The sequence below is a fragment of the Protopterus annectens genome, chromosome 3.part1, assembly GCF_019279795.1.
Source record: "Protopterus annectens isolate FY-2018-M chromosome 3.part1, PAN1.0, whole genome shotgun sequence".
Lineage (NCBI taxonomy): Eukaryota > Metazoa > Chordata > Ceratodontiformes > Protopteridae > Protopterus > Protopterus annectens.
Genome location: NC_056732.1, coordinates 2,999,129 through 3,026,906, shown reverse-complemented (window position 1 = coordinate 3,026,906; position 27,778 = coordinate 2,999,129). Strand labels below are relative to the sequence as shown.

The 27,778-nt window shown below is 39.1% G+C and overlaps 1 protein-coding gene across 3 annotated transcripts in view; it reads left to right on the top strand.

The window, feature by feature from the left end:
* The window catches only part of UMAD1 (UBAP1-MVB12-associated (UMA) domain containing 1), a 703,877-nt gene that overhangs the window by 94,790 nt on the left and 581,309 nt on the right, over positions 1–27,778 (top strand). For all 3 annotated transcript variants that reach the window (XM_044066488.1, XM_044066486.1, XM_044066487.1), the window contains exon 2: positions 11,143–11,245. In XM_044066488.1, the coding sequence (XP_043922423.1) occupies positions 11,158–11,245 (88 nt within the window). In that variant the 5' untranslated portion in view covers positions 11,143–11,157. The remainder of the gene's footprint in view (positions 1–11,142; positions 11,246–27,778) is intronic.

The window sequence follows — 27,778 nt, the reverse complement described above, 5'->3', positions numbered from 1 at the left end:
TTCCTTACTTCAGTCAGTTTCTTTCTTCTATCTAAATATACTATAACCATTTTTTCTTCACTTCATATTGCAATTCTTCTTTGTAATGTACTAACTTTCCTGTAATTTCTCTAAATTGGCTAAAACTTCTCTAAATATTAAATTATTGTCATATAAATTATATATATTTTAACCAATGTTTTTCAGATTATATCTAATTTGGTATAATAAATTGTAGATGTTTTTATTTTATTTTTGAAGACTGTATAATTTTTGTTCTTAAAATGTTTGTATAATACTTTGGAGCTTTTTTCCCCGGGCCAGACTTTCCCAGTAATCAACTATCAATAAATAAATATTTCCTTTGTTACAATAATTTGTTTCCCTAACATTTCTGACCAAATACCCTTACAGAAGTTTTAAAATCTACCAACTCATTGCGATCCCACAAAACATGCTCCCATGTGCCCCTCTCTTTCCCATCACACCTCCAGCAATTATTGCCTGTCTGTGGAAAAATTCTCTGAAGTCTACTTGTGGTATTAAAATACCTGTGTAGACGGTTCCATGCAAAAATGATAAAGTTTCTATATTTTGTTGCATCCTTGGAAGCCATACAAATATCCTGTCGTTATTTCTTTATATACTGCCTTTCTATTCTCATTTCCCAGTGTTTTCTAACCTCTTCTGATTGACTATCATAGTTATCATGCATTATTTTGGGCGCAGTGGTGCAGCGGTTAATGCTGTCGCCTCACAGCAAGAGGTTCTCTGGTTCGATTCTCGGCTGGGGTGCCTTCTGTGTGGAGTTTGCATGTTCTCCCTGCGTTCGCGTGGGTTTCCTCCCACATTCTAAAGACATGCGTCTGGAGCATTTCTCCCCGGGCCTCCACTGAAAACAGGATCTGTGGAACCTAGTCGGACTTTCCCGGTCAACAAATGTTAAATAAAATAAATAAATAAATAAAATAAATAAATATTTTACATGCCCAACTAATTAATTATCTCTTTTTATTAACTATCGTTTTTGTTCTAGACTCCGCTATAAACTCAGCATGAGCTGGTATTTCTTTAAAACTTCTGGCAGTTGTTAAGGTCTCGTATACACTCTGATGCTGTTTCTGAAAGTTGTCCCACCAAAAGGCCATTAACATTCTGAACACAGTTTCTATAGTTCAGTGAAAAGCTCAAACTTGAAATGAAATCCCTGTCATGATAGGAAACGGAAGGTGCACTTCTTGTACAGTCTAGTAGAAGGCAAATACTAGGCAACTCTAAAATAACTTAATTTTGTTAGCAGTATATGTGAAAGGAACATTTTAGAAAACAACATGAACAGAGATGAGTGGGCATTAAATGAATCCAGAAAAGTATTGGGTAGTCAGGGCAAAGGTGATTCAGTCAGATGTCGTATGGTTGAATTGCCAAAAATGGATGTGTGTTATATTGTGTGATGTCTGAAAGTCTGCATATAGTTAATAATTTCTATTATTGTATCTTACTAGCCATAGTGACCTGTGTATTAATGTGTTGTATCTGTTATGCCTGCATATACTATGTGTATTTTAATAATATTGTACCCTACTAGACATTGTGATGTCATAACTTGTTTTACCATGGAGCTTTTCTCCCTGGGCCTCCGCTGAAAAAGGGCTTTTGCTCAGTCAGACTATCCCAGTTAACAAATGTTAAATAAATAAATAGAAAGAAATAACATTTCACCAACGTTTTGGCCTGGTGAGAAGGGTCATGGCTATGGGGTGTGGCTTCTTACTGTCAGGTAGCATGAGCATAGTTTATTATTATAAGTTGCAGAGATGTAGGTTAATATCTTGTGCCAGTGGTATGTAGGAGGTAACTCCCATCCAGAAAAAAAGTCTGTTTTCGTAAAGTTTTTAGAATGGAGTTGGTCCATATTTTAGTCAATTACCAGTGTAATGATAGCCTGAGATTATGAATACTGCCCCACAACAGGGTTGTGATAGTGAAGAAAAGAGTGCATCCAAACAGCAGTTGCAGGACCTACTAGATAAAGCAGGAAAACATGAGTTGGTGTTGATAATGGGTAAAACAAATCCAAAACTCCACAAACTCAAAAGCTGCCATGATAAACACTGTATTAAATCAGAAAACGACTAGATACTAAAAACTAAAACTTTAATATGGTAAGCGCTTTCATTCCATACATAGTACTTCATCCGACACCATTTAAAATAGTTTAAATAAACCTACTCTAGCTAAACATGTATGTAAAATGCATTCTAATGTTAGGGATAAAGTGTATTTTAGATTGTCTGAGATTGATCAGTTATTTAATTATGAAGAAAGGCTTGACGCTGAAGATGAGTTAAATTGGAAAGAATATTGCTGGCAGATTAGGTTGAATGCCTGCAATTTTCCTGGTATCAATGACAGAGAAAGTTATAAAATAGCACTGAAGAGGAAAGGGTTAATTCATTAAGAAGTTGGATCACGTGACATTTTGCAGGTTTATTTAAATGATTTTAACATTGTAATGATATCTAATGAAGTTCTGTGTATGGAATGAAAGTGCTTACCATATTCAAGTTTTTGTTTTTAGTATCTAGTCATTTTCTGATTTTGATAATGGGTGACTTGAATGCACATATCAGGGCAAACAGAACAGGATATGAGAACTGCCTGGGTCCCCATGGATGCAGGAATAAAGGAGTGGCCATTCCAGACTTCTGTCTGGTAAATGGCTTGATAGTTCCAACACATGGTTCAGAAAGAGAGAGAGTCACAAGATCACATCCAAGAGTGGCCAACGTGCAACTAGGGTAGACTTCCTCCTAGTAAGGAAAGGGCACTGGCATAGAATCAGGGATTGCAAAGTCATCCCAAGTGAAACAGCTGGCCCAGAGCATAAACCACTGGTTGCTACAAGCAAGTGGTCAGAGACTGCTTTAAGATCAATAGAGACCAGACTGAAGACCTGGAAGTTGACTGGAGAGAAAGCACAACAGTTCAAGGAATAAATTGGGGCTTTACCACTCCAAGAAGAGGAGGAAATAGTTGGAGTTGTGGAAGAATGGCAGAGTCTCAAAACAGCATGTGTGATTACTACAGAACAGATGTATGGGTTTGGAAATAAGATACATAAGGGAAGCTGGTGGTGGAATGCAGAAGTCCAGGAAGTAATCAAGGAGTGCAGGAAAAAGTGGGAGATAGAAAAGATGGACCATGACCAGGCTAGCAAAGAATGCTGGTAAGCTAACAAAGAAACTAAAAAAGGAGTTGCAATAGCAAAGAAGAGGGCATTAGAGGTATTCTAGGGCATTAGAGGTATTCTACCAGCTTCTGGAAAGTGAATCAGTAGCTGACACAAAGAAACTGTATCAGGTTGCAAGACAAAGACAAAAAATAAAGAAGATAGTTAGACACCCTTCAAAAGTGATGCCAGCAACAACTTGCTCATTAGTCTGCACGAGATCAAAGGCAGATGGAAGGAGTACTTTCAGCAGCTTTTGAATGAAGAAAACCCCAGAGAAGCTGTACTGTACCAGATACTGTTTACAATGAGAGAAGAAGAAGAACCCACCCTAGATGTAAGAATAGCACCAAAGAAAATGAAGTCAGGGAAAGCAGCAGGCTTAGATGAGGTCACAGCAAATATGACAACGATGCTGGGTGAGATAGGGGAGAAATGCCTCCTGAGGGTGCTAACAGCAGTGCGGAGGGAAAGGCATATCCCAGATGACTGGAGAATAAGCATACTCATACCAATCTATAAGAACAAAGGGGACATCCACAAATCTGGGCAGTACAGAGGTTTCAAACTGCTGTCACATTGTATGAATGTTCTGGAGAGGGTGATTGATAAACAGATACGCAGAATAGTAGAAAGCAAGAAGGAGGATGAGCATTTCATATTCAGATCAAGATGCAGCACAACTGACCCAATGTTTGCAGTGAGACCAGATAGTTGAGAAGAACCATGAACCTAGAGATGAGAAAAAGAGTCCCAACTGGGCGTTCTTAGACTTGGAGAAAGTGTATGACAAGGTCCCAAGAAAGCTGATTTGAACAGTACTGTGGTGATTCGAAGTCCCTGAAACACTGGTAGAATTAGTGCAGGCTATGTACAAGGACCCAATGACTCGAGTACAAATAGTGTTTGGTCTCACAGTAAGGTTCCCAGTTGGAGTTTGTATGCACCAGGGTTCATTTCTGAGCCCACTGCTAATCATTACTGGTGATAGATTACATTAGCAAACATGTTGGAAGGGACAGATCAACAAAGTTGCTGTATGCAGATGACGTGGCATTATAGGCAGACTCTGAGCAAGAACTTTAGCAAAGGATAGGAGAATGGAATGCAAAACTGAAGGCACATTGGATGAAACTAAGTACAGATAAAACAGTGGTAATGGCAGCAAATAGGGGAAATCAGAAGAAGCTGAGAATTGAGATAGAAAGGAAGATAGTAGAGCAGTTTAACAGCTTCAAGTATTTGGGAGGGTGGTTGAGGAAAAGAGAGGTCTGAATGAAGAGGTCAAAGAGTCAGGGGGGCTGCAGCCAACTGCCATAACATGGATCCAACAGGTTCAACTACGAACAAATGAAGTAGACCTCAGTGGCTCAACATCCAGCTTTACTGAACACTTAAGCGCTTTCGTACCGGTATAGTGGACTTCATCAGAACAACAAAATACCTCACAAAGCAAGCTTAAATACAAAGCTAAAACCCCACAAACCCTTATTCACCAATCATAAAATGCATCCAATTAGGCTTCCTACAAGGTATAATTAACCATTACAGTGCTGAAATACAATCCTAACCTAGCCCTGAACATAACAAACAATTAAAATTTACCGTCAGTTGTACAATCCAGGTTTTGGATTATTTGAAGATGCATTTCAAAAAAAAAAAAAGGAAAATAACATACGTGCTCGGCTTTCTGTCTGCACTTTACTGTCAGCATTTCTGTTATTTTAAGTCTGCATGCTAAGAAAGTAAGGAATGCAGTTCAGGCGACAGCAGCCATGGTAAGTCAGGTGTGTGTCTGTAAGGCACACAAAACAGGAAAAGGATTTCTGAAATTGTTCGTGTTTTTAAAAGTAATTTAAACTTTTTTGGCAGTACTAACAACTTACAATGACAGTTTCAACTGTCATATGCAGTCATATCTGTGCAGGTATGCGCTTTTCGCAACTGAGAAAATCTGGTTGCGATAAAACATAAGTACCTTAAAATCTTTAAATACAATAAAAATTGATGGAATATAACAAAATACCCCAAAACAGTATAACAAGTTTAAAAGTTAATCTAAAATCACAGCATGTAGTTTGCTTTCAGCCTCAAAAAACTGGCCAAAGACGCATGCTTATTCAGGCTGGGGGGGGTGCTGTGGCATCAGTGCTTAGAATCCATTGCATTTCTAAAAATTCTAGGTCATTTGCTTCAGAACCCCCTCTGCAACCTAAATCGCACTGATCAAGAATACAGAATTTGAAAACATGGTCTTTGTTTTCTAAAATGTGTTTATATAAAGCATTTTTAACATCCATTTTTTGATGTCTTACAGGTGTTGGTAAAGTCTGTCCTTCAAAGCTCTTATTGTTTTTCCTATGTAAAAACAATCACATATCTGGCACTTAGCGTCATGTACCACTCCTTTGAGTGGCAATAAAATCTACTAGGAATCTTAATGTCAGTCAGACCCTTAATTTGTACTTTATTACAAACCAAAATGTTCTTACATTGGACACAGGCTCCACACTTAGCCATTTTTCCATTCTTGTCATTCCTTCTTGCCCTTTCAAGCAACTGTTTAAAACTACTTTCTTTCTTATATACAATTTTTGGCTTCTCGCCAACCACCTGTAGATGTTCTGGGTCGGTTTTAAAAATATTCCAGTTTCTTCTAATAACACTACACACAGAATAGAAATCCTGGTTAAATGGTATAATACATACCCTATTCCACCCTTCGTTGGTGCTTATTCTAGTTGCAACTCTTGTATTAGAGCTAACCTCAAATGTACCTAGAAATAGGCGCATAAATTCCACCATCTCTTTTCCTCTTCACTTCACTAAAAATTTCATAAACAAATGTCTCCTTCAAAATATTACATTGGTCATAAAACAAATTATTTTTATTGTATTTAAATATTTTAATTGTTGTTTGTTATTTTTAGGGCTAGGTTAGGATTGTATTTCAGCACTGTTAATTATACCTTGTAGGAAGCCTAATTGGATGCATTTTATGACTGGTGAATAAGGGTTTGTAGGGTTTTAGCTTTGTATTTAAGCTTGCTTTGTGACATATTTTGTTATTTTGATGAAGTCCACTATACTGGTATAAAAGCGGTTAAGTGTTCAATAAAGCTGGATGTTGAGCCACTGAGGTCTACTTCATTTGTTCTTAGCCAACTTCCATAGTGTATCTGGTGTAGTGTGTGACAGAAGAATGCAAAACAAGCTGAAAAGTAAGGTGTATAAAACAGTGGTGTGACCAGTACTACTGAATGGCCCAGAAACCTGGGCAATCAAATTAGAGCAGATAAGAAAGCTAGGGGTGATGGAAATGAAGTGCCCGAGAAGGGTGATAGGATGTACACTGCGGGACAGATGAAGAAATGAGGACATAAGAGCAGAAGCCAGAGTAGCTCCAATTGCAAAAAAGGTCAAAGAAAACAGATTATGGTGGTGTGGGCACATGTGCGGAAAAGCAGAAGACAGTCTGGTGAATAAGATTTGGAACAGACAGAAAGATGGTAAGAGGAAATGAGGGCATCCATCAAAGAGGTGGATGGACTGTGTAAGAGAAGATCTGTGATAGTCAGCATGATTGTTGAAGACAGGAGTGTGGCATTGAATCGAGAGAGCTGCGACAGTTAATTCGACACCTCAACCCTATGTAAAAATGGGAAGAAGGGGGTTGATGATGATGTTTTAGTCACATTGGCCATTTGGAAAACCGAGTTTTATCTGTGCCTGAAATCGGGTTAGTGTGAACAAGATTCTTGCATGGCAATGGCATAGATTTCCAGAGGAAATAGTTGGTATAAACCAAACTGAAGCTTCTGTCTGAATACTTGGGAAAGCTTGTGTCTGAATACTTGGGAAAGGTGAATTCTATCAGTTAGAAACAGAAAGTAAACTGAAGGAATGTTGCTAACCATATTGCCTTTGCTGTGTTCATCAGTTGCACATCAGAGCATTTTAATGAGTTTAAAACTCAGTAGCAGCTTTTAGATTTTCTCTGTAACTTTTATAATAAATTCCTTAAGCTTGCTACTGGTTTGCTAAGAGCGTGAGTTATATTTAATTATGTATTACCAGACTCCTGGGGGTCGACCATGCTCCATTCAACTAAATGGCACTTGTGTAAAGCCTGTCTCATAAGATCATAAAGTAACCACATACCATTAAAAGCATTTTTAACAGCTTGATGATAAATGTTTTTATTTTCATCCAGCCATTAAAAGAGAGAAAACAGCATGCTTTATTCAAGTCCCATTTACTTGAATGGAATGTGGCCCTGCATGAGCCTCATAATATCAAATTAAATGCCATCACACACTTCATATGGAGGATGGAAGGGGCAAGTTAACAAACCAAAGGCAAACTTTTGGAAATAACTTTTTAAAGTTGCATTAGAAATTCATAAGCTACGGCTGTTTTAAACTAACTAAAAAATGTTTTAATCAGTGTGTGATGAGTGCATCTACCACCATATGTGAATGGTAGTGTCTACATGTATCTGCAAAAATGAAGATTTTGTGGACACTGGTTTCTACTTGTTAGGAGTAGTACCAGAAAAGATCTGTCTTTATGCTATTGTCGATTAGTCATTTTTTAAAAAATTTTATTTATTTATTTTACATTTGTTGACCGGGAGTGTCCGACTGAGCCAAAGCCCTTTTTCAGCAGAGACCCGGGGAGAAAATCTCCAGACATGTAACATTCATACAATCTAGCAAAATGTAATTAAAACAAACAATATTGAATAAAGAGAGTAATCTTGGAATTTTTTTGGTTTACAATAACTGTTAAAGTTCAAATTTAGAGAAAATTAAGAAAAAAGAGGATACAAGAATTATTTAGATATGCAAGTCTTATTTACAGTAGTTAAGTTCTTTCATCAGTAAGCCATATTGAGTGGCATACAGGTTCAACAGAGGGATAAGGCTGTTAGAACAGGAAAGCAGGTTAGGTTGAGGTCACAATGGATAAACTAAAGCAAAGCCGAAGGATTTTGGTCAAGGAGGGTGTGAGCAAGGGCAGGTCCAGTGTTTCTTGAAGTAATCGTTTGTAGCTATTTTAAATTTTTTGGTTTTGTTTGATTTCTGATATCTAGGGGGAGTTCGTTCCATTCAGTAGTAGGGTGGTAACAATATACATTGCCTCCAGTTTTTGTTTTTGTTTTGTTGACATTTAGTAAGTCTTGGGTTGCACTTCTGAGATGTCTAGTAGGAGAGCAATGTGAGATGAGGGATGGATACAGCTGGGCAGAAAGATGGTTGCTATAGAATGGCGTGGATCATTTGTAATTGAGATTGGAGTAGTAGGTGAGGTAGTTCAAGCCAGTCAAGGAATTTAAGGGAGAGACAATGATGAGATTTATAAGGTTGTTGAGCTGCAAACCTGGCTACTTTGTGGTAGGTAGTTCCTAGCTTAAAAGGTAGAGAAAAGTTTAGATTAGTAAGTATTTGGGAGCAGTAAGTAAGGCAAGGGAGAAGATAGGCATGAGTTAGTGTATGTCGGGCTTCTGTGGTGAGGAGTCCTCGCTTCAGATGGGTTTTTCTGATACAATTGTTAATATGTAAATCAAATTTTAGTTGGTCATCAATAGTGATTCCGAGTAATTTTGTGTTGGTGTCTACTTCAAGTGGGAGTATTGTTTAGGATGTAATGGTAAAGGAAGGTTTGATGTGGTTAACAGATTTAGGGAGAAAGAGAAGCAGTTTATTATTTTTTTTTTTTTTTGGATTGAGGATGAACTGGTGTTTTTTGAGCCAAGTCGCAACAGAGTTGAAGGATGTCTGGGTAGTGGAAAGGAGTTCAGTGGGTGAGTTTGCAATAGTGATGACTGTTGAGTCATCAGCATATTGGACAATGGAGGACTGTGGACAGGAGGAGTAGAGTGAGTTAGTAAATATATTAAATAGTAGAGGCCCAAGTATGGATCCTTGGGGAACACCTGTTTTTACATATAGGGGAAGAAAAGTGCTAGGTCCCATCTGACTGATTGCTGTCTATCAGTGAGATAGCTGGAGAACCATGCTACTGTATCAGAAGTGAAATGGAGGTTTATGAGTTAGTTGAGTAATCGGGAGTGTGAAACATTGTCAAAAGCCTTAGAGAGGTCAAGGAAATGGCAAGATATAAGTTTATTATTGTCTCTAGACAGAGACAGTGGTATTGAGAAAGGATAGAAGGGCAGAAGAGGTACTGTGCTTAGGACGGAAACCATGCTGGGTAGGAGTGAGAAGTTTTTCTTGTAGGGGATGATACATAGTTTGTTTGTGTATACATTTCTCAAGTATTTTTGGAGAGAGGAGAGAGTATGGCAATGGGTCTGAAATTAGATGTTTCTGTGGAGTTACCTCTTTTATGAATTGGAAGAGTATAGAACTGTTTCCAAATAGTTGGGACTTTAGATTCAGAGATTGAGCAGTTGATAAGGATGGATACAGGCACAGCCAGGGAATGTGCAGCAATTTAGAGAAAGTATGAAAGAATGTGATCAGCTGATTCAGAGCATGACTTAAATTTAGAGAGTAGTGCTTTAATGTAGGTAGTAGGAACAGGTTTTGAGAGAGAGTTTGTAGGGTATGCAGAAGGGGGTGGTTCAGGGAGGTTAGAGAAGTTATAGTTAGGAGAGTTGCTATTACATAGTTTGGTAATAGATTCTATAAAGTAGGTGTTGAAAGCATTAGCAGTCTCTTTGGGGGTCTTATCAGGACAGACCCCAAAGGTGAGGTCGAGTTTCCAGGGTGTAGGATCTGATTAATAGCTTTCCAAAATTTTTTTGGGTCTGATTTTAATGTTGGGGGATTAAAGTAGAAGGATTTGTCATCGTCAATGTGTTTTTTGTTTGTTTGTTTTATTTTCTAAGTTCTTTGAACTTTTGCAAGTTGGCTGGACGTTTGGATTGTATCCATATTTTCCTGGCCCTATCTCTGCTCTTCATAAGAGAATGGGTAGTTTTTGACAGCCAGGGTGAAATTTTGGCTTTTACTCAATTTTTCTAGTTGGGGCAAGTGAGTTTAAGATAGTAAGGAAAGTAGAGTTAAAGGCATTTACTGCCTCATTCAGTGGAAGCTGTTTTAGAAAGTCCCAGTTGACTCTAGAGAGAAGGGTTTGGAATGTTTCAGGTTTAAAGTTGGTTGGCTTATGGCAGGTAATATATTGGTGGGGTTTGGAAAGATGTGTGGTATATCTAAGGACCTTAATAGGCGAGTGGTCACTAAGGGAGTTGGGTAAAGTTTCAGGATTTTACAGGGATTTGAAACTAGTATCCAGTCTATCAGGGAGCTTGAACTATGTGTTTTGTTGATGTGTGTAGGTTGAGAGATAAGTAAATCTGTATAAATTTATATGATGGTGAGAGCTAGGGTATTGAGGTTCAGCCAATCAATATTTACATCTCCTGGGAGGATAGTTTCATTAGGGATGTTCTGGGAGAGATATGAAAGAAGGTTTTCCAGTAGGGGAATGTTGTCAGCAGGTGGGATATATATGGCTATTACTGTAATGGTACTATGGTTATTAACCTTCAGGTTTGCAGCAAGTATTTCGGCAGGTAAGAATAAGGGAAAGGTTAGTTTGGTTTGAGAGAGTGTAAGTTTATTGGAGTGAATAAGAGCAACACCGCCACCTTTCTTTTTAATGCGATCTTGGAGGAAAATATTATAACCTAAGGGAAGAATATCATTATCTTGGTGTTGGGGTTTAAGCCAAGTTTCTGTGACAGAGATGATGTCTGGTTTGTGATGAGTTATCCATGCATGAAATTGACTTACTTTATTTAGGTTGCTTTGAGTATTGATAGAATAGAATGATAGACGTTTAAGTATGGGTGACTGGTTATAATTAAGGGGATTGTTTAAAGGGGTGGATAAGTTAGTAGTAGAACCAGGATTGGTATGTGTTAGTCATACTAAAAACTTTCTTTCTTTCTCTCTTTCTAGGTAAATCTTTTAAAGATGTTTGACTTTTTTGGCTTTAAAAAAAGTCAGGACTCGAAGAAAGGGCCTGTTCAAGAGAAAGAAGTGGACGGCTTTGTTTTTGTGGGTGAGTGGTTTTAAGGGTTATTAATAGATGCCATTGACTTTCTTTTTCTATGCTTTCTTAAATAACAAAATAGTAAAAATGTCCAGAAATATGATAATTGTTATCGTAACAGTCTGAAACTAGAAGGAACTTGGCAAAATATGGAAACATCCGTAAGTTATTTTTCCGATACTAATCTTCAAGCTGCACCATTGTAAAAGTTAGAAATTCAGAGCTGTCTTGCACTCTGATGGAATATTCATTGACTTTAGGAAAGCAATGGCTATGATAAAATGAAATAAAGCTTTTTAATTGTTCATGGTACTGACTGTCTTAAGCTGTAATTAAAATAATGCTCATTGAGTCTTTCTACAGTCCCTGTTCACTGGAGCAGGTATTGATGCTCTGTTATCTGGAGAAGGCTTTGCTTCTATAGTAACAATGAATGGTGTTTTTTCCTGTTTACTTCCAGTCACAAAAGATCATACAGAAAGTTGTTGAAGATCACATAATTTGTGAAACTGCATTCTACTTTATGTAGAACAGATGTATTTTAGATGCCTTAATATAGCATTTTCAGAGACTTGTTCAGTGCATAAATGATATTGATATCACAGTACATAGGAATACTGTAACCTGTATTTTTATTTTTTTTGCAGATTTTCATCAGAAACTTAGTTTACATCAGAGCCATAAAATGCAAGACAGCTGGGCCATGTGGCCATTCATGCCTTGCCATTACCCACCATTAGACCTTATCTCCTTTTTTCAAGGACTAATAGACCATTTATACTGGGGTCAAGTTTATGAAAACCTAACTGTCTAATTCCTTTTTAAAGGAAGATAGTGTGTCACATTGCCTGTTCTGAAGTGGAAGTTTGTTCCAGAGAAGGGGTAGTCATTGTGTGGCAAATCTGTCATGATTTATTTATTTGCTGAATCAGGCTCCAATATCTGGTCCTTGTGTTCACTGAACTGTTTAATTTGTGGGGATTGTAAGAGGCCTTTGGCTGATGGACCCCTAATAACCCCAAATGTAAGGCACAGATCACCTCTAGGGAGTCTGCAGGACGCTGAATGCAAGAACCAAGCCTCCAGCCTCTCTTGGTAGCTCAGGTCTTTTAGGCCTGCAGTCTTTTTGTCAGGAAACTTTCGGTCTTTCCAACTACTTTATATATTTAGAAAGATGCATTCCAAAGAGGGGCTGTTATACTTGTTGATGGGGCCTGATCAGTGTAGAGTATAAAGCAGTAAGGACTTATTTTGATCTAGAGGAGCTACCATTTGCATTCAGCTAAGCCAGATAGGATTTCCTAATCAGTGTTGGAATATGATGATCAAAGGAGAGGGGAATTATCTACTCATGTTCTATTTCAGTATGTTGTTATTAATGCTAAGTGTAATCTGGGAAATAAACACCCCTATATGAAGCTTGTCTGTCTGTCTGTCTAGCTATCTGAGATAATGGAGTTATAAAAATGGGCCATTTTTTGGCAAGGGTCTGAGTCAGAGAGACAGTGTATACAGATCAGCTTTTTGGCATGCATTTTTTGGATCTTTCTAAATTGCAGCAAATTAAGGCACAAGAGCTAGACATGCTGCTTACTCAGTTTTTTGCTCAAGTGCCCAAGCCCCTTTTGTCACATGACATATGTCCCTATGTAGCATTGCTCTTAAAGGTATACTACATTCTCCTTTTTATTAAAAATTGTTGATGTTCTGTAGGAAACTCTGTCTACTGTTGTTTGTTTTATATATTTGATTTATAGCTTTATTCCATGCTCAGGAGTCCAGGGACAGCATACATAATGACCCCAATAAATGAAATTAAATTAATTAGAAAAGCTATGTGTAGAAGTCAATGAATCTAAGTAGCTTCTTCATGATTATAGCATACCTGGTATAATAACTGTTAAGTGGTAGGTAAGGAGTAACCACTCATTGTAGCCTCACTGAAAGGCAACAGTTCATTATTTGCTTTGCCTGTAGAAGTCACAACATTTCCTGAAAATGGTTATGAAGTCTCACCTCTCTTATCTGCTAGACATGTTTACAGGAATCTCAGACTTCTCAGACATCTAATGGCATCAAATTCATTGACAATTTATTTTATTGACATTTGTTTACCAGTGAAGTCTGATTGGGTAACAGATACCTATTTTCAATGGAGGCCTGGAGAGAAAAGTTCCAGAGAGATAAATAATGTCAAATAAAACATTAGTATAGATGTAATTAAACAGCATATAGGTTTACAGTTTGACAGTGGCATACATAGGATACAGTAAGCATGAGGAGATACCAATGATGTAATAATAAAGAAAAAAATACAATTAAATGTGACAATTGGTATACACAAAAGTATTAGAAGCATAGTCTAATATGCTAGGAAAAAAGATGATAGAAGTCCCCTTAAGAATGGGGAGAGGGCAAGTGTTGAAAGGGTATCTGTAGTATGAAGAAAGGTTATTATGAATGTAAAGTATTTTTTTATTTAGATCTTGCAGGAAAGGCACATCTGCGTAGCCATGAGTTGGTGAGAAATTCTTTGAGAGAGGAATTCAATACATGGAGGCTTGATGATTTAATTTGGAACAGATTCCATAGTTTGGCTATGCAGCGTAAGTACAGACTTTGTCCCATACTTCTTTTTTTAGTTTATAGACTTCAAACAGGCTTTTTGTCTTGAGAGCGCAGGGGACTGATTTGGAAGATAGTGATAAAGTACTGAGAAGACAGAGCAGGTAAAGGAGTTTCTTTATGGGTTAGAAGTGTACGGGCTAGTTGATATGGGAGCTCTAACCATTTGATAGCACATAATGCAGAGTGGTGATGAGCTCTATGGGGCAGGTAAGCTGCAAATCTAACTATCTTATTGTAGCATTGCTCCAGTTAGATTTAAGAGAGATCTGGATGATAGTCAAAATAGGTGAGCCATATAGAAGAGAGGGTTAAAGAGTTAGCTGGGGTGATTCTACTAGGAGTAAGGATTTTTTTTGCTCTCTATAGTATACCTATCTGTATAAGAGTTTTTCATAGTGATTATGTGAAGATCGGACTTTAAGTTGTCATTTGTGGTGACTCCAAACAATTTACTATGGTAATTAATTCAATAGCTATATTCTTTAGAGAACTAATGTGGAAGACATTTTCAGTATTGGTGTGGGAGTTTGGAAGAAATATTAATAGTTTAATATCCTTGGGATTAAGTAGAAGTTGGTTTTGATGTAGTCTAGTTTAGCTGAGTTGAAGGCATCATGTGTAATGGATTGTAGTTGTAGTGGGCTGTCAGATGAGCAGATGAGAGTTGAGTCATCTGCATATTGAATAAGGCAAGCTTGTGGAGAGGAGGTGCATAGGTTATTGATGAATATGTTAAAGAGCAGTGGCCCAAGAGTAGAGCCATGAGGAGCACCTGTTTTAACTAAGAAAAAAGGAGAGAGAGAGAGAAGAGAGCCATTTGATAGATTGATATCTTTCAGACAGAAAAACATAGAAGAGTTGGTTTGGAAAGGCCTAGAGATGACGTTTTGGTTCAGAAGCTCCTTGTGTGATGCAGTGTCAAAGGCTTTTGAGAGATTTAGAAAAAAAAGAGACCGACTTTCCTTGTCTCTAGCCCTATTAATGGTGTCGGAAAAGTTGATGAGAGCTGTAGTGGTGCTACAGCCTGGTCAGAAACCATGTTAAGCTGGGGATCAGAAGATCGTTTTGTAAGAGATAGTCAAAGAACTGCTTATGAATACACTTTTCCAGAATCCTAGAAATGGGTGACAAGATGGAAATTGGCCTAAAGTTAGAGACTTCAGAGGAGTTACCTCCTTTATGGAGGGGAATAATATATTTTTTCCACAGGGATGGGACATGGAGTCTAATAGATCTGATGATAAAAACTGAAACCTGGCCTGCAATGTAGTCTTCAGTGAGCTTAAGGTACACAGCAGGGAGATCATCAGCAGAAGGAGAACAGGGTTTCAGTTTCTTGAGTAGCTGTCTAACATATGATGTGGAAACAGGTTGGAGATTAAAGGCAGGGATGTCAGGGCTGGTAGAGTTTTAAGAGTGATTAAATGTTGTGGAGAGCTGGAGGTAAGGGAGACTGATGCCCTTGTGGAGAGCTGGAGGTAAGGGAGACTGATGCCCTTGAAGAAAGTGTTACATTTGGTTGCCGTTTCTGAGGGGTTAAGTCTGGAAAGGGAGTTGGTGAGGAAGGAGAACCAGGTTGAAGAATTTTCTTAATTGAGTTCCAGAATTTCTTTGGATTTTTTTTTTTTTTTTGTAATTATCCTGTGGGTCTGTATATAATAATTTTTTTGTCTAGGTAAAGTTGCTTCTTGGTGAGGTTACGCAACTCTTTGTATAGATTAAGGTTTGAAGGGTTTTGTCTTTTGTGCTATTGTTTCCATGCTTCGTCATGTTTTTGCATGAGAATTCTAGTTGAATGCGTCAGCCAGGGGGTTGAATATTTTTATTTATTTTATTTTTGGTAGGAGCAAAGGGTATTTTAAAGTATTCATGAATGTGTCATTGAATTTGTTCTCTGGTTCATCTAGGGGTAAAGTTTTGAGTAGACACCGGTTAAAGAATTTTAGTAAATTGAGTGTGTCAGGATGAAAGAAAGATTTTGGGTAGTTAGATATTGATGTTTTTTTTTTTTTAGCTGGTGGGTGAATTCTGTATTCTCGGGTCTATGTTAAATCTTCGAAAGCTGGAAATGTTGAACGTCATATGATCGGGACCATATGATCGACATTTCAAGTGTTCGAAGGTTGACTTTTAATGGCACCATACGGTGCAGAATGGGAGAATTTCCCTTTTCTGCACTGAGGTGCGGTCTTGGAGTTGGTATATTTAAGTAGGGAGGTGCAGGGTGGCTTGCTCCCGTGCTCACACTTTTAAGGTATGTTTTTCTTTCTTTTTTTTTTTTTTTATACTATATATTCGAACTTCCAAATGTTGACCATATAGTTTCGAACATGTGGTATTCGACATTTTAGACGTTTGAATATGTAACATAGACCCATATTCTCGAATATAGGGTGATGGTCCCTAAGGGAATCGGGTAGTAACCCAGCATTAACAATGAATTCATTTTTATCATTCAATTTGTTGAGTCAAGTAGGAGAAGAGATTAGCTGTTTGAACCCATACAAGTTAAGATTAGTAGTTGTGGTGTTAGATGTCACAGATAACCCATCAATGTTAACGTCTCTTAAGATAATGGTTTCAGTAGTAATGTTTGTAGTTATTCAGCAAATAGTGTTTTCTAATAAGCTAATATTATTACCTGGTAATATGTATAGAGCAACTGTACATAGATTTTTATGTTTATTAACATTGAGAAGAGAAATAAGAAGTTCTGCATTTTGCATAATTGGTATGTTAGTTTTGATGGGTGAGAAAGTTAGACTGTTGTTATATACAATTGCCCCCCCCCCCCTTTGTGTGTAGTCTGTTGCATTATAGCCAAGAGATAGAATTTCAGAATCTTTTATATGGGGTTTTAGCCATGTTTTGGTAATGACAGTAATATCTGTTGAGTATTGAAGAAACCATGCTTGAAGATCTATAACTTTGTTTAGAATACTACGAATATTAATGGAGGTAAGGAAGAATTTTTGGTGTGTACAGGAGTTAGGAGTAGAGAAGGGTGGAATGGTTGAGGCTGAGTGGCTGGGGTTTGGATGAATGTTGCCACAAAGAGTGATTTTAGAGGAGAGTAGATTGGGATTAGCTTTTATAAATTTCATGAATTTGTTCCAAGTTATATCAAAGTGAATTGAAGTTCTAAGTTTTGTATTTGAAAAGTTGAATAGGTTGGATGTTAAATAACTCTGGGGCAATGGTTATGAGGGGAGTATTTAGTCTTAGTATAGGTAGTACGACTGCTAGTGTGTGTGTGTGTGTGTGTGTGTGTGTGTGTGTGTGTGTGTGTGTGTGTGTGTGTGTGAAAAAAAGTACCATGGTAGGTAGTAGGGTGACAGAAAATGAATAGTAGTGATGTGAAGATACACAAGGATAACATGGTGGACACAGAGGACTATGGAGTAGTTAAAAGGAGATTGTAGTTTAGATGAAAAGGGAAAGATGTTAGGCAGAGTGTCAAGGACAAAATTATTTCTGTCTTTTAGGCAGCGTCTCAAGGGCAAAATTCCCAGTGTAAAAACTCAGTTTAAAAACAACATCAAGGTTATGCTTCTAAACTCTAGGAGTCTTAACACAAAACTGCACTTACCTGGAAGACACAGGCGTCCTCACGTTGGAAGACACAAACTTTTTTGTGCAGTCATGTAGACCTGGTTCAAGGCTGTGGAGAGCACCCCAGCCATATTGGGTTACACCTCCTTTCACACATTCAGACCACAAACTGAAGGCGTGAAAACTAAAGGAGGCAGTGTATTAAAGATAAATGCACTTCCAGATTGGTTAAACAGTATGATTCCTTGGACATACTTCAGATGCAATTAACTGTTAGAAGGACATTTGTTCAAGTCATTGCATGCTACAGGACCCCCTCCGTGAATCTGGACACCCACTCTGCCTATTTGGATCTACTTGAGTCTATCAAGATACATCTGAACACCATGGTTTTGGGTGACTTTAACTATCCATCCATTGACTGGGTAAATTACTTGTGTTCAAACTTACATGCCCAAAGGTTCCTCGACTTCATTAACTCCAATGCCCTGGACCAGCTGATTGACACCCCCACAAGGGGTACCAACATCTTGGATCTTGTGTTTACCAATATGGGGGACCATTGTAGCACCCTCCCACTGTAAGGTCTTCCTGGTGAAATCTGATCACAAATCAGTCTCATTCGAAGTAACCATTACACCTGACCCCCCCCCCCCCTCCCCCCAGCAGCAACTAAACTAAAATACTTCTCCAAAGCAGATTATAACCTCTTGCAGGATGGTATAAATTGCTTCACTGCACCTCTCTCCTCAGATGGAACTGGCAACTATGCCGAGTTCTACAATGCTTTAAACAAACACCTGTATAACTGCATTGACTCTGCCTTGCCTGGTAGGACTAAAACAAGCTCCTCAAGGAAGAGCAAACCTGCCTGGTAGACAGCTGCCATTAACAGGCTTTACAATAAGAGGAAGAAATTGCTGTCTAAGAGTAAGTGTGAGCGAGGCCTAAACTAGAAACACTCCCTCCTCAGCTTAAACAAGAAAATAAGACTTCTTGTGAAGTTCTCCATAGCAAACTACGAATCCAAATTAGCATCCTCAACTAAGTCCAGCCATAAGGCATTCTTTAGTTACATCCATAACCTCAAAGGAAAGGAGCAGGTTTGTGCAGAACTGGTAGTTAATGATAACCACATATACTGAGCCTGTGGATATAGCTAACCTGTTGGCTGACCGGTTCTGTTAAAACTTCATTCCCCTGGCCCCACCACAAGTACCCCATGACATCCCTACAATCTGTCCCCTACCTTGTATCGCTAAAGAACAGATTGCAAATGTCCTCTCTAAGGCCAAAAACACAGCATCTATGGGACCTAATAACGTCCCAGGCTGTGTCCTACATGTGCTTCAGCAAGAATTAGCAACACCATTGGGTACTCTTTTCAATCATAGTCTAAGCACCAGCTTCATCACAGCTGAATGGAAAATGGCCACCATTATTCCCTTGCATAAAGGTGGTGCTTCCACTGACCCCAGGAACTATAGACCTATTAACCTGACTAGCCTTATCTGCAAGGCCATGGAGCGAATCATCATGGACCTTATCAACAAAGATATAGGTAATCTCCAAACACTTGCCCTACTCAGTTTGGATTTGTCAAAGGAGAGCATGCCTGCTAAACCTGGTGGACTTCTTTAAGACAGTCACAAAGGCCTTGGACGATGCACAGAGCCTACTGGACTTAGCCAAGGTGTTTGACAGTACCCCCCACTCAGGCATCATTGACAAACTCACTCAGCTAGGTATCGACCCTTATATCATTAGATGGGTCACTAACTGGCTCACTGATAGAACCCATATAGTCTAAATAGGGAAATCGACCTCCAACAGGAGACCTGTAACCAGTGGTGTTCCACAGGGATCAGTCCTGGGAACTCTACTGTTTAGAGTGTATTTTTCTGAAGTACAAGCAAAAACTAAAGGTCTGTGGCTGTCAAAGTTTGCTGATGACTGCAAACTGGGAGTGGTCATAGAATCTCCAAATTATGTCAACATCCTGCAAGAGGGTCTTATACAAACAAATTACTGGTGCCAAAGTTATGGCCTTAAACTCAAAGCAAAAAAAGTATTATCTTCCCTTTCAGTAAGAGCGATGTTTCTGTTAACTACCACATCAATAGCAACACCTTAAGTACACACTCAGTGATGAGAGATCTGGGCAAACAGGTTGATAGCAACCTTACGTTTGACCACCATGTCTCCACAGTGATAAGAAGGGCATTCTGTATTGTGCATCTCATAAGTAAGGGCATTGCCTCCAGAGAAAAAGAAGTTATGATCTTCCCTCATCAGGCCAATAATTGAGTACAACGCCCCTTTTGGTATGTACCCTTTCAAGCATGTGCAGCAATGAAAGACCACAAAGGTTCTTCACAAGGAAAATTCAAGGTCTTCAGCATCTGTCCTATGTGGATCGTCTGAAATCACTGTCACTTTCATACAGACAGCTCAGAGATGATCTCTGCCTTGCATACATGGCAATCTCTAATCCTACTTGATTGGAAATTCTGCATATCCATAAGTAAAATGGTACATGGGTTACTCACACTAAAGTCCTTAACCTGATATGCAACATTATTAGAATCTGCTGGAGGAACAGATTTGTCTCTCAGAGGTTACCACACCTTTGGAACAGACTCCTACTTCATGTCAAACAGAGCACCTTATTGGACCTCTTCAAACTCAGTCTAGGCGATTGGGTAGGTAACGATAAATTCACCCCAGGGGTTCACCTGTTTCCCTTTTGGACAGGGGCAATAAGTGCTGATCATGGAAACAAGGGCTGGACATGCTACACCTAGAGTTAGGCTTTAAACCCGAAAAAATGGGGTCTGCTTTTTGTTGGCTATTACTTCTGCAAGAAGGGTGTCTGAGTTGCAGGCCCTTATGGCAGTCGAGCCCTTTTGATTTTCCATAAGGATAGGGTATCATTACGTACTAATCCTTCCTTTATGCCTAAGGTGGTTTCTAGTGTGGCTTTAAACCAAACTATTCATTTGCCTACTTTTATGCAGACCCCCAAAATAAAGGGGAAAAGATTTTGCATACTTTAGATGTACACAGGCAATTGGCGTTATTACTTAAGCAGGACTAAGGATTTTAGGCAGTCTCAGCAGTTGTTTGTTTCTTTTGCTTTGAGTTCGCAGGGCAAGCCTGTGTCAAAACAAACTATTTCTAGGTGGATTGGCTTTTGCATTGCATTTTGTTATTCCCATCATGGCAAGGTGGTTCCAGCTGGGATTAGGCCTCATTCCACTAGGGCTACTGCCACTTCAACAGCATTTCTACGGGCGGTGGCAACTAAGGATATTTTGGAAGCAGCTACTTGGAGTTCAGTGCATACTTTCTCTAAGCATTATCACCTTCCTATCTACTCTAAGTCTAGGGCTGGTTTTGCCACAGCTGTTTTGCAAGGCATGTTGTCAGCTCCTGCTTCTTTATGATTTGCCAGCCTCCCTTACCTCTGCTTTGGGATTCTGCAATAGTAAGGACTGCAGCAATGGAAAGCGAAGAACATAGTACAGTTTTGTACCTACCATAAATGTAGATGTTCGAGGATTCCATTGCTGCAGTCCAATTTACTCCCTCCTTCCCTCTGTGTTTAGGGGTGGTTGTGTAGGTGAGTTTACCTGCTTATATTTTTGTATATATTGTTCATGTTTTGGTGCAGGTATTTTGGGCCTTGTCTTTTTGGGTCTTCTGACATCTGGGGCAAGAAAAGACTGAGGATATGACGCCGGTCATGCGCATTAGTACCCTGACGTGCTGGCGTCAGTCTAATGCGCCTGACCGGCGTCAATATACTCTGGTATTCGGGCCGACTGGATGCGGACTATACCCAATAGTAAGGACTGCAGCAATGGAATCCTCGAACATCTACATTTATGGTAGGTACAAAACTGTACTTTTCAGTTTCTTGAGTAGCTGTCTAACATATGATGTGGAAACAGGTTGGAGATTAAAGGCAGGGATGTCAGGGCTGGTAGAGTTTTAAGAGTGATTAAATGTTGTGGAGAGCTGGAGGTAAGGGAGACTGATGCCCTTGAAGAAAGTGTTACATTTGGTTGCCGTTTCTGAGGGGTTAAGTCTGGAAAGGGAGTTGGTGAGGAAGGAGAACCAGGTTGAAGAATTTTCTTAATTGAGTTCCAGAATTTCTTTGGATTTTTTTTTTTTTTTTTGTAATTATCCTGTGGGTCTGTATATAATAATTTTTTTGTCTAGGTAAAGTTGCTTCTTGGTGAGGTTACGCAACTCTTTGTATAGATTAAGGTTTGAAGGGTTTTGTCTTTTGTGCTATTGTTTCCATGCTTCGTCATGTTTTTGCATGAGAATTCTAGTTGAATGCGTCAGCCAGGGGGTTGAATATTTTTATTTATTTTATTTTTGGTAGGAGCAAAGGGTATTTTAAAGTATTCATGAATGTGTCATTGAATTTGTTCTCTGGTTCATCTAGGGGTAAAGTTTTGAATAGACACCGGTTAAAGAATTTTAGTAAATTATTGAGTGTGTCAGGATGAAAGAAAGATTTTGGGTAGTTAGATATTGATGTTTTTTTTTTTTAGCTGGTGGGTGAATTCTGTATTCTCGGGTCTATGTTAAATCTTCGAAAGCTGGAAATGTTGAACGTCATATGATCGGGACCATATGATCGACATTTCAAGTGTTCGAAGGTTGACTTTTAATGGCACCATAGGGTGCAGAATGGGAGAATTTCCCTTTTCTGCACTGAGGTGCGGTCTTGGAGTTGGTATATTTAAGTAGGGAGGTGCAGGGTGGCTTGCTCCCGTGCTCACACTTTTAAGGTATGTTTTTCTTTCTTTTTTTTTTTTTTTTATACTATATATTCGAACTTCCAAATGTTGACCATATAGTTTCGAACATGTGGTATTCGACATTTTAGACGTTTGAATATATAACATAGACCCATATTCTCGAATATAGGGTGATGGTCCCTAAGGGAATCGGGTAGTAACCCAGCATTAACAATGAATTAATTTTTATCATTCAATTTGTTGAGTCAAGTAGGAGAAGAGATTAGCTGTTTGAACCCATACAAGTTAAGATTAGTAGTTGTGGTGTTAGATGTCACAGATAACCCATCAATGTTAACGTCTCTTAAGATAATGGTTTCAGTAGTAATGTTTGTAGTTATTCAGCAAATAGTGTTTTCTAATAAGCTAATATTATTACCTGGTAATATGTATAGAGCAACTGTACATAGATTTTTATGTTTATTAACATTGAGAAGAGAAATAAGAAGTTCTGCATTTTGCATAATTGGTATGTTAGTTTTGATGGGTGAGAAAGTTAGACTGTTGTTATATACAATTGCCCCTTTGTGTGTAGTCTGTTGCATTATAGCCAAGAGATAGAATTTCAGAATCTTTTATATGGGGTTTTAGCCATGTTTTGGTAATGACAGTAATATCTGTTGAGTATTGAAGAAACCATGCTTGAAGATCTATAACTTTGTTTAGAATACTCTGAATATTAATGGAGGTAAGGAAGAATTTTTGGTGTGTACAGGAGTTAGGAGTAGAGAAGGGTGGAATGGTTGAGGCTGAGTGGCTGGGGTTTGGATGAATGTTGCCACAAAGAGTGATTTTAGAGGAGAGTAGATTGGGATTAGCTTTTATAAATTTCATGAATTTGTTCCAAGTTATATCGAAGTGAATTGAAGTTCTAAGTTTTGTATTTGAAAAGTTGAATAGGTTGGATGTTAAATAACTCTGGGGCAATGGTTATGAGGGGAGTGTTTAGTCTTAGTATAGGTAGTACGACTGCTAGTGTGTGTGTGTGTGTGTGTGTGTGTGTGTGTGTGTGTGTGTGTGTGTGTGTGAAAAAAAGTACCATGGTAGGTAGTAGGGTGACAGAAAATGAATAGTAGTGATGTGAAGATACACAAGGATAACATGGTGGACACAGAGGACTATGGAGTAGTTAAAAGGAGATTGTAGTTTAGATGAAAAGGGAAAGATGTTAGGCAGAGTGTCAAGGACAAAATTATTTCTGTCTTTTAGGCAGCGTCTCAAGGGCAAAATTCCCAGTGTAAAAACTCAGTTTAAAAACAACATCAAGGTTATGCTTCTAAACTCTAGGAGTCTTAACACAAAACTGCACTTACCTGGAAGACACAGGCGTCCTCACGTTGGAAGACACAAACTTTTTTGTGCAGTCATGTAGACCTGGTTCAAGGCTGTGGAGAGCACCCCAGCCATATTGGGTTACACCTCCTTTCACACATTCAGACCACAAACTGAAGGCGTGAAAACTAAAGGAGGCAGTGTATTAAAGATAAATGCATTTCCAGATTGGTTAAACAGTATGATTCCTTGGACATACTTCAGATGCAATTAACTGTTAGAAGGACATTTGTTCAAGTCATTGCATGCTACAGGACCCCCTCCGTGAATCTGGACACCCACTCTGCCTATTTGGATCTACTTGAGTCTATCAAGATACATCTGAACACCATGGTTTTGGGTGACTTTAACTATCCATCCATTGACTGGGTAAATTACTTGTGTTCAAACTTACATGCCCAAAGGTTCCTCGACTTCATTAACTCCAATGCCCTGGACCAGCTGATTGACACCCCCACAAGGGGTACCAACATCTTGGATCTTGTGTTTACCAATATGGGGGACCATTGTAGCACCCTCCCACTGTAAGGTCTTCCTGGTGAAATCTGATCACAAATCAGTCTCATTCGAAGTAACCATTACACCTGACCCCCCCCCCTCCCCCCAGCAGCAACTAAACTAAAATACTTCTCCAAAGCAGATTATAACATCTTGCAGGATGGTATCAATTGCTTCACTGCACCTCTCTCCTCAGATGGAACTGGCAACTATGCCGAGTTCTACAATGCTTTAAACAAACACCTGTATAACTGCATTGACTCTGCCTTGCCTGGTAGGACTAAAACAAGCTCCTCAAGGAAGAGCAAACCTGCCTGGTAGACAGCTGCCATTAACAGGCTTTACAATAAGAGGAAGAAATTGCTGTCTAAGAGTAAGTGTGAGCGAGGCCTAAACTAGAAACACTCCCTCCTCAGCTTAAACAAGAAAATAAGACTTCTTGTGAAGTTCTCCATAGCAAACTACTTAATCCAAATTAGCATCCTCAACTAAGTCCAGCCATAAGGCATTCTTTAGTTACATCCATAACCTCAAAGGAAAGGAGCAGGTTTGTGCAGAACTGGTAGTTAATGATAACCACATATACTGAGCCTGTGGATATAGCTAACCTGTTGGCTGACCGGTTCTGTTAAAACTTCATTCCCCTGGCCCCACCACAAGTACCCCATGACATCCCTACAATCTGTCCCCTACCTTGTATCGCTAAAGAACAGATTGCAAATGTCCTCTCTAAGGCCAAAAACACAGCATCTATGGGACCTAATAACGTCCCAGGCTGTGTCCTACATGTGCTTCAGCAAGAATTAGCAACACCATTGGGTACTCTTTTCAATCATAGTCTAAGCACCAGCTTCATCACAGCTGAATGGAAAATGGCCACCATTATTCCCTTGCATAAAGGTGGTGCTTCCACTGACCCCAGGAACTATAGACCTATTAACCTGACTAGCCTTATCTGCAAGGCCATGGAGCGAATCATCATGGACCTTATCAACAAAGATATAGGTAATCTCCAAACACTTGCCCCTACTCAGTTTGGATTTGTCAAAGGGAGAGCATGCCTGCTAAACCTGGTGGACTTCTTTAAGACAGTCACAAAGGCCTTGGACGATGCACAGAGCCTACTGGACTTAGCCAAGGTGTTTGACAGTACCCCCCACTCAGGCATCATTGACAAACTCACTCAGCTAGGTATCGACCCTTATATCATTAGATGGGTCACTAACTGGCTCACTGATAGAACCCATATAGTCTAAATAGGGAAATCGACCTCCAACAGGAGACCTGTAACCAGTGGTGTTCCACAGGGATCAGTCCTGGGAACTCTACTGTTTAGAGTGTATTTTTCTGAAGTACAAGCAAAAACTAAAGGTCTGTGGCTGTCAAAGTTTGCTGATGACTGCAAACTGGGAGTAGTCATAGAATCTCCAAATTATGTCAACATCCTGCAAGAGGGTCTTATACAAACAAATTACTGGTGCCAAAGTTATGGCCTTAAACTCAAAGCAAAAAAAGTATTATCTTCCCTTTCAGTAAGAGCGATGTTTCTGCTAACTACCACATCAATAGCAACACCTTAAGTACACACTCAGTGATGAGAGATCTGGGCAAACAGGTTGATAGCAACCTTACGTTTGACCACCATGTCTCCACAGTGATAAGAAGGGCATTCTGTATTGTGCATCTCATAAGTAAGGGCATTGCCTCCAGAGAAAAAGAAGTTATGATCTTCCCTCATCAGGCCAATAATTGAGTACAACGCCCCTTTTGGTATGTACCCTTCCAAGCATGTGCAGCAATGAAAGACCACAAAGGTTCTTCACAGGGAAAATTCAAGGTCTTCAGCATCTGTCCTATGTGGATCGTCTGAAATCACTGTCACTTTCATACAGACAGCTCAGAGATGATCTCTGCCTTGCATACATGGCAATCTCTAATCCTACTTGATTGGAAATTCTGCATATCCATAAGTAAAATGGTACATGGGTTACTCACACTAAAGACCTTAACCTGATATGCAACATTATTAGAATCTGCTGGAGGAACAGATTTGTCTCTCAGAGGTTACCACACCTTTGGAACAGACTCCTACTTCATGTCAAACAGAGCACCTTATTGGACCTCTTCAAACTCAGTCTAGGCGATTGGGTAGGTAACGATAAATTCACCCCAGGGGTTCACCTGTTTCCCTTTTGGACAGGGGCAATAAGTGCTGATCATGGAAACAAGGGCTGGACATGCTACACCTAAAGAAATCCCAGTCCCTCCGAGCTACATGCTTTAGGGACCTAAACCTTGTCACCACAATAAACAGGACACGCTGGAGGGATAGATTCCTGTCCCAGAGACTTCCTATACTCTGGAACAAGCTACCCCATCTATGTCAAGCAAAGTTCTTCATTAGCACTCAAGAAGAATATTGATGAGTGGATGGGAAATAGGAAATACACCCCGGGGATCACTTCTCTGTCTCTGCTCGACAGTGGCACAGGAAAATAACTTTCTTGGGTTGTGTAAGCTATGGAACCTTGCTGGATAGGCTTACATAGGCCCTTGGGCCGATAACCTAGTACCTACCTATGAACCTGACTAGGCTTGTAAAGATCCTAGGCCCATTAGTCTAGTAACTTCCTATGATCCTATGAGAAGAGAGAAAGATAAGGGGATAAAAGATAAGAGTGGAAGTGGTTTTCTGGGGATTCCAGGCAAGGTGATACCTTATTAAAGGAATGGAGAAAAGTAGGATTTTAATATATGATAGTCAGTGAGAGGAATATATAATGGTATACTAGGGTAAAACTGTGAATAAGAGAAAGTATTAGGAATATAATAATAAAGTAGGTTTATAATAAAAGGTTTGTGGGCATTACATTTTAGGCAAGTATTATGAAAGGAAGGCTAATATTGAAGAAGGATGTGGTAAGGAGAATAAAAAGTATAGATTGTCATGTTAGAAAAATAGAGAAGAGTAGATTAAATGAAGAGCATTAGAGAAGAATGTGTGGAGAGGAGGCAACTTAAGATTGTAAAGCATTTGGTTGAATGCTATTTGATAATGAGGTAGTAGCAGGTATTGTTGAGGATAGGAAGAAAAGGGGGTATGAATGGGGAAGAGGAGGTGATATGTGCAGTATAAATTTGGATGAGGGGTGGATGGGAATTGGGGGCAGGGTAGGGGAGCATAGTGAGCTTGAGCATATAGTGAGGGGGCTTGCCCCCTGCAAAAACGTTCTTTACTGTGTGTTGCACAGTAATAGCAGTTGAGAAAGTGTGGTGAATCTTCGAATTTGAACATTCTTCACTTCCGCATTCCACTTTTTTTGTTGGTTGCTGTTTTGTTTTCGTTTCTATGGTTTGTAGAAATGATAATTTGCATGAAGTGCGATCGCTGAAATAACAGTAAACCTTAGACCAGTGGCAGCAGAGGCAAGGGAAAGTTTAAACAGCAGTATGACTGCTGATGTAATGTAACTCAGAAGGACAGTGGTGCACAGTAAGTTTAAAAAATTGATCATGGGTAAGAATAGCCAAGACAAGTTATTCGTGGGTAGGAACACCATACATATCAAAATATAATGGCTTTAACAAGCCTGAAGTACATTAGCACATGACATGTCTTTTTATTTTAGTAACACTGGCTGCAAGCTCAATGGTACAGATAATTTTAGCAGCTTACTTAGTGGCACCCAGAGGTGACAGTCTGTATACTGACTAGACT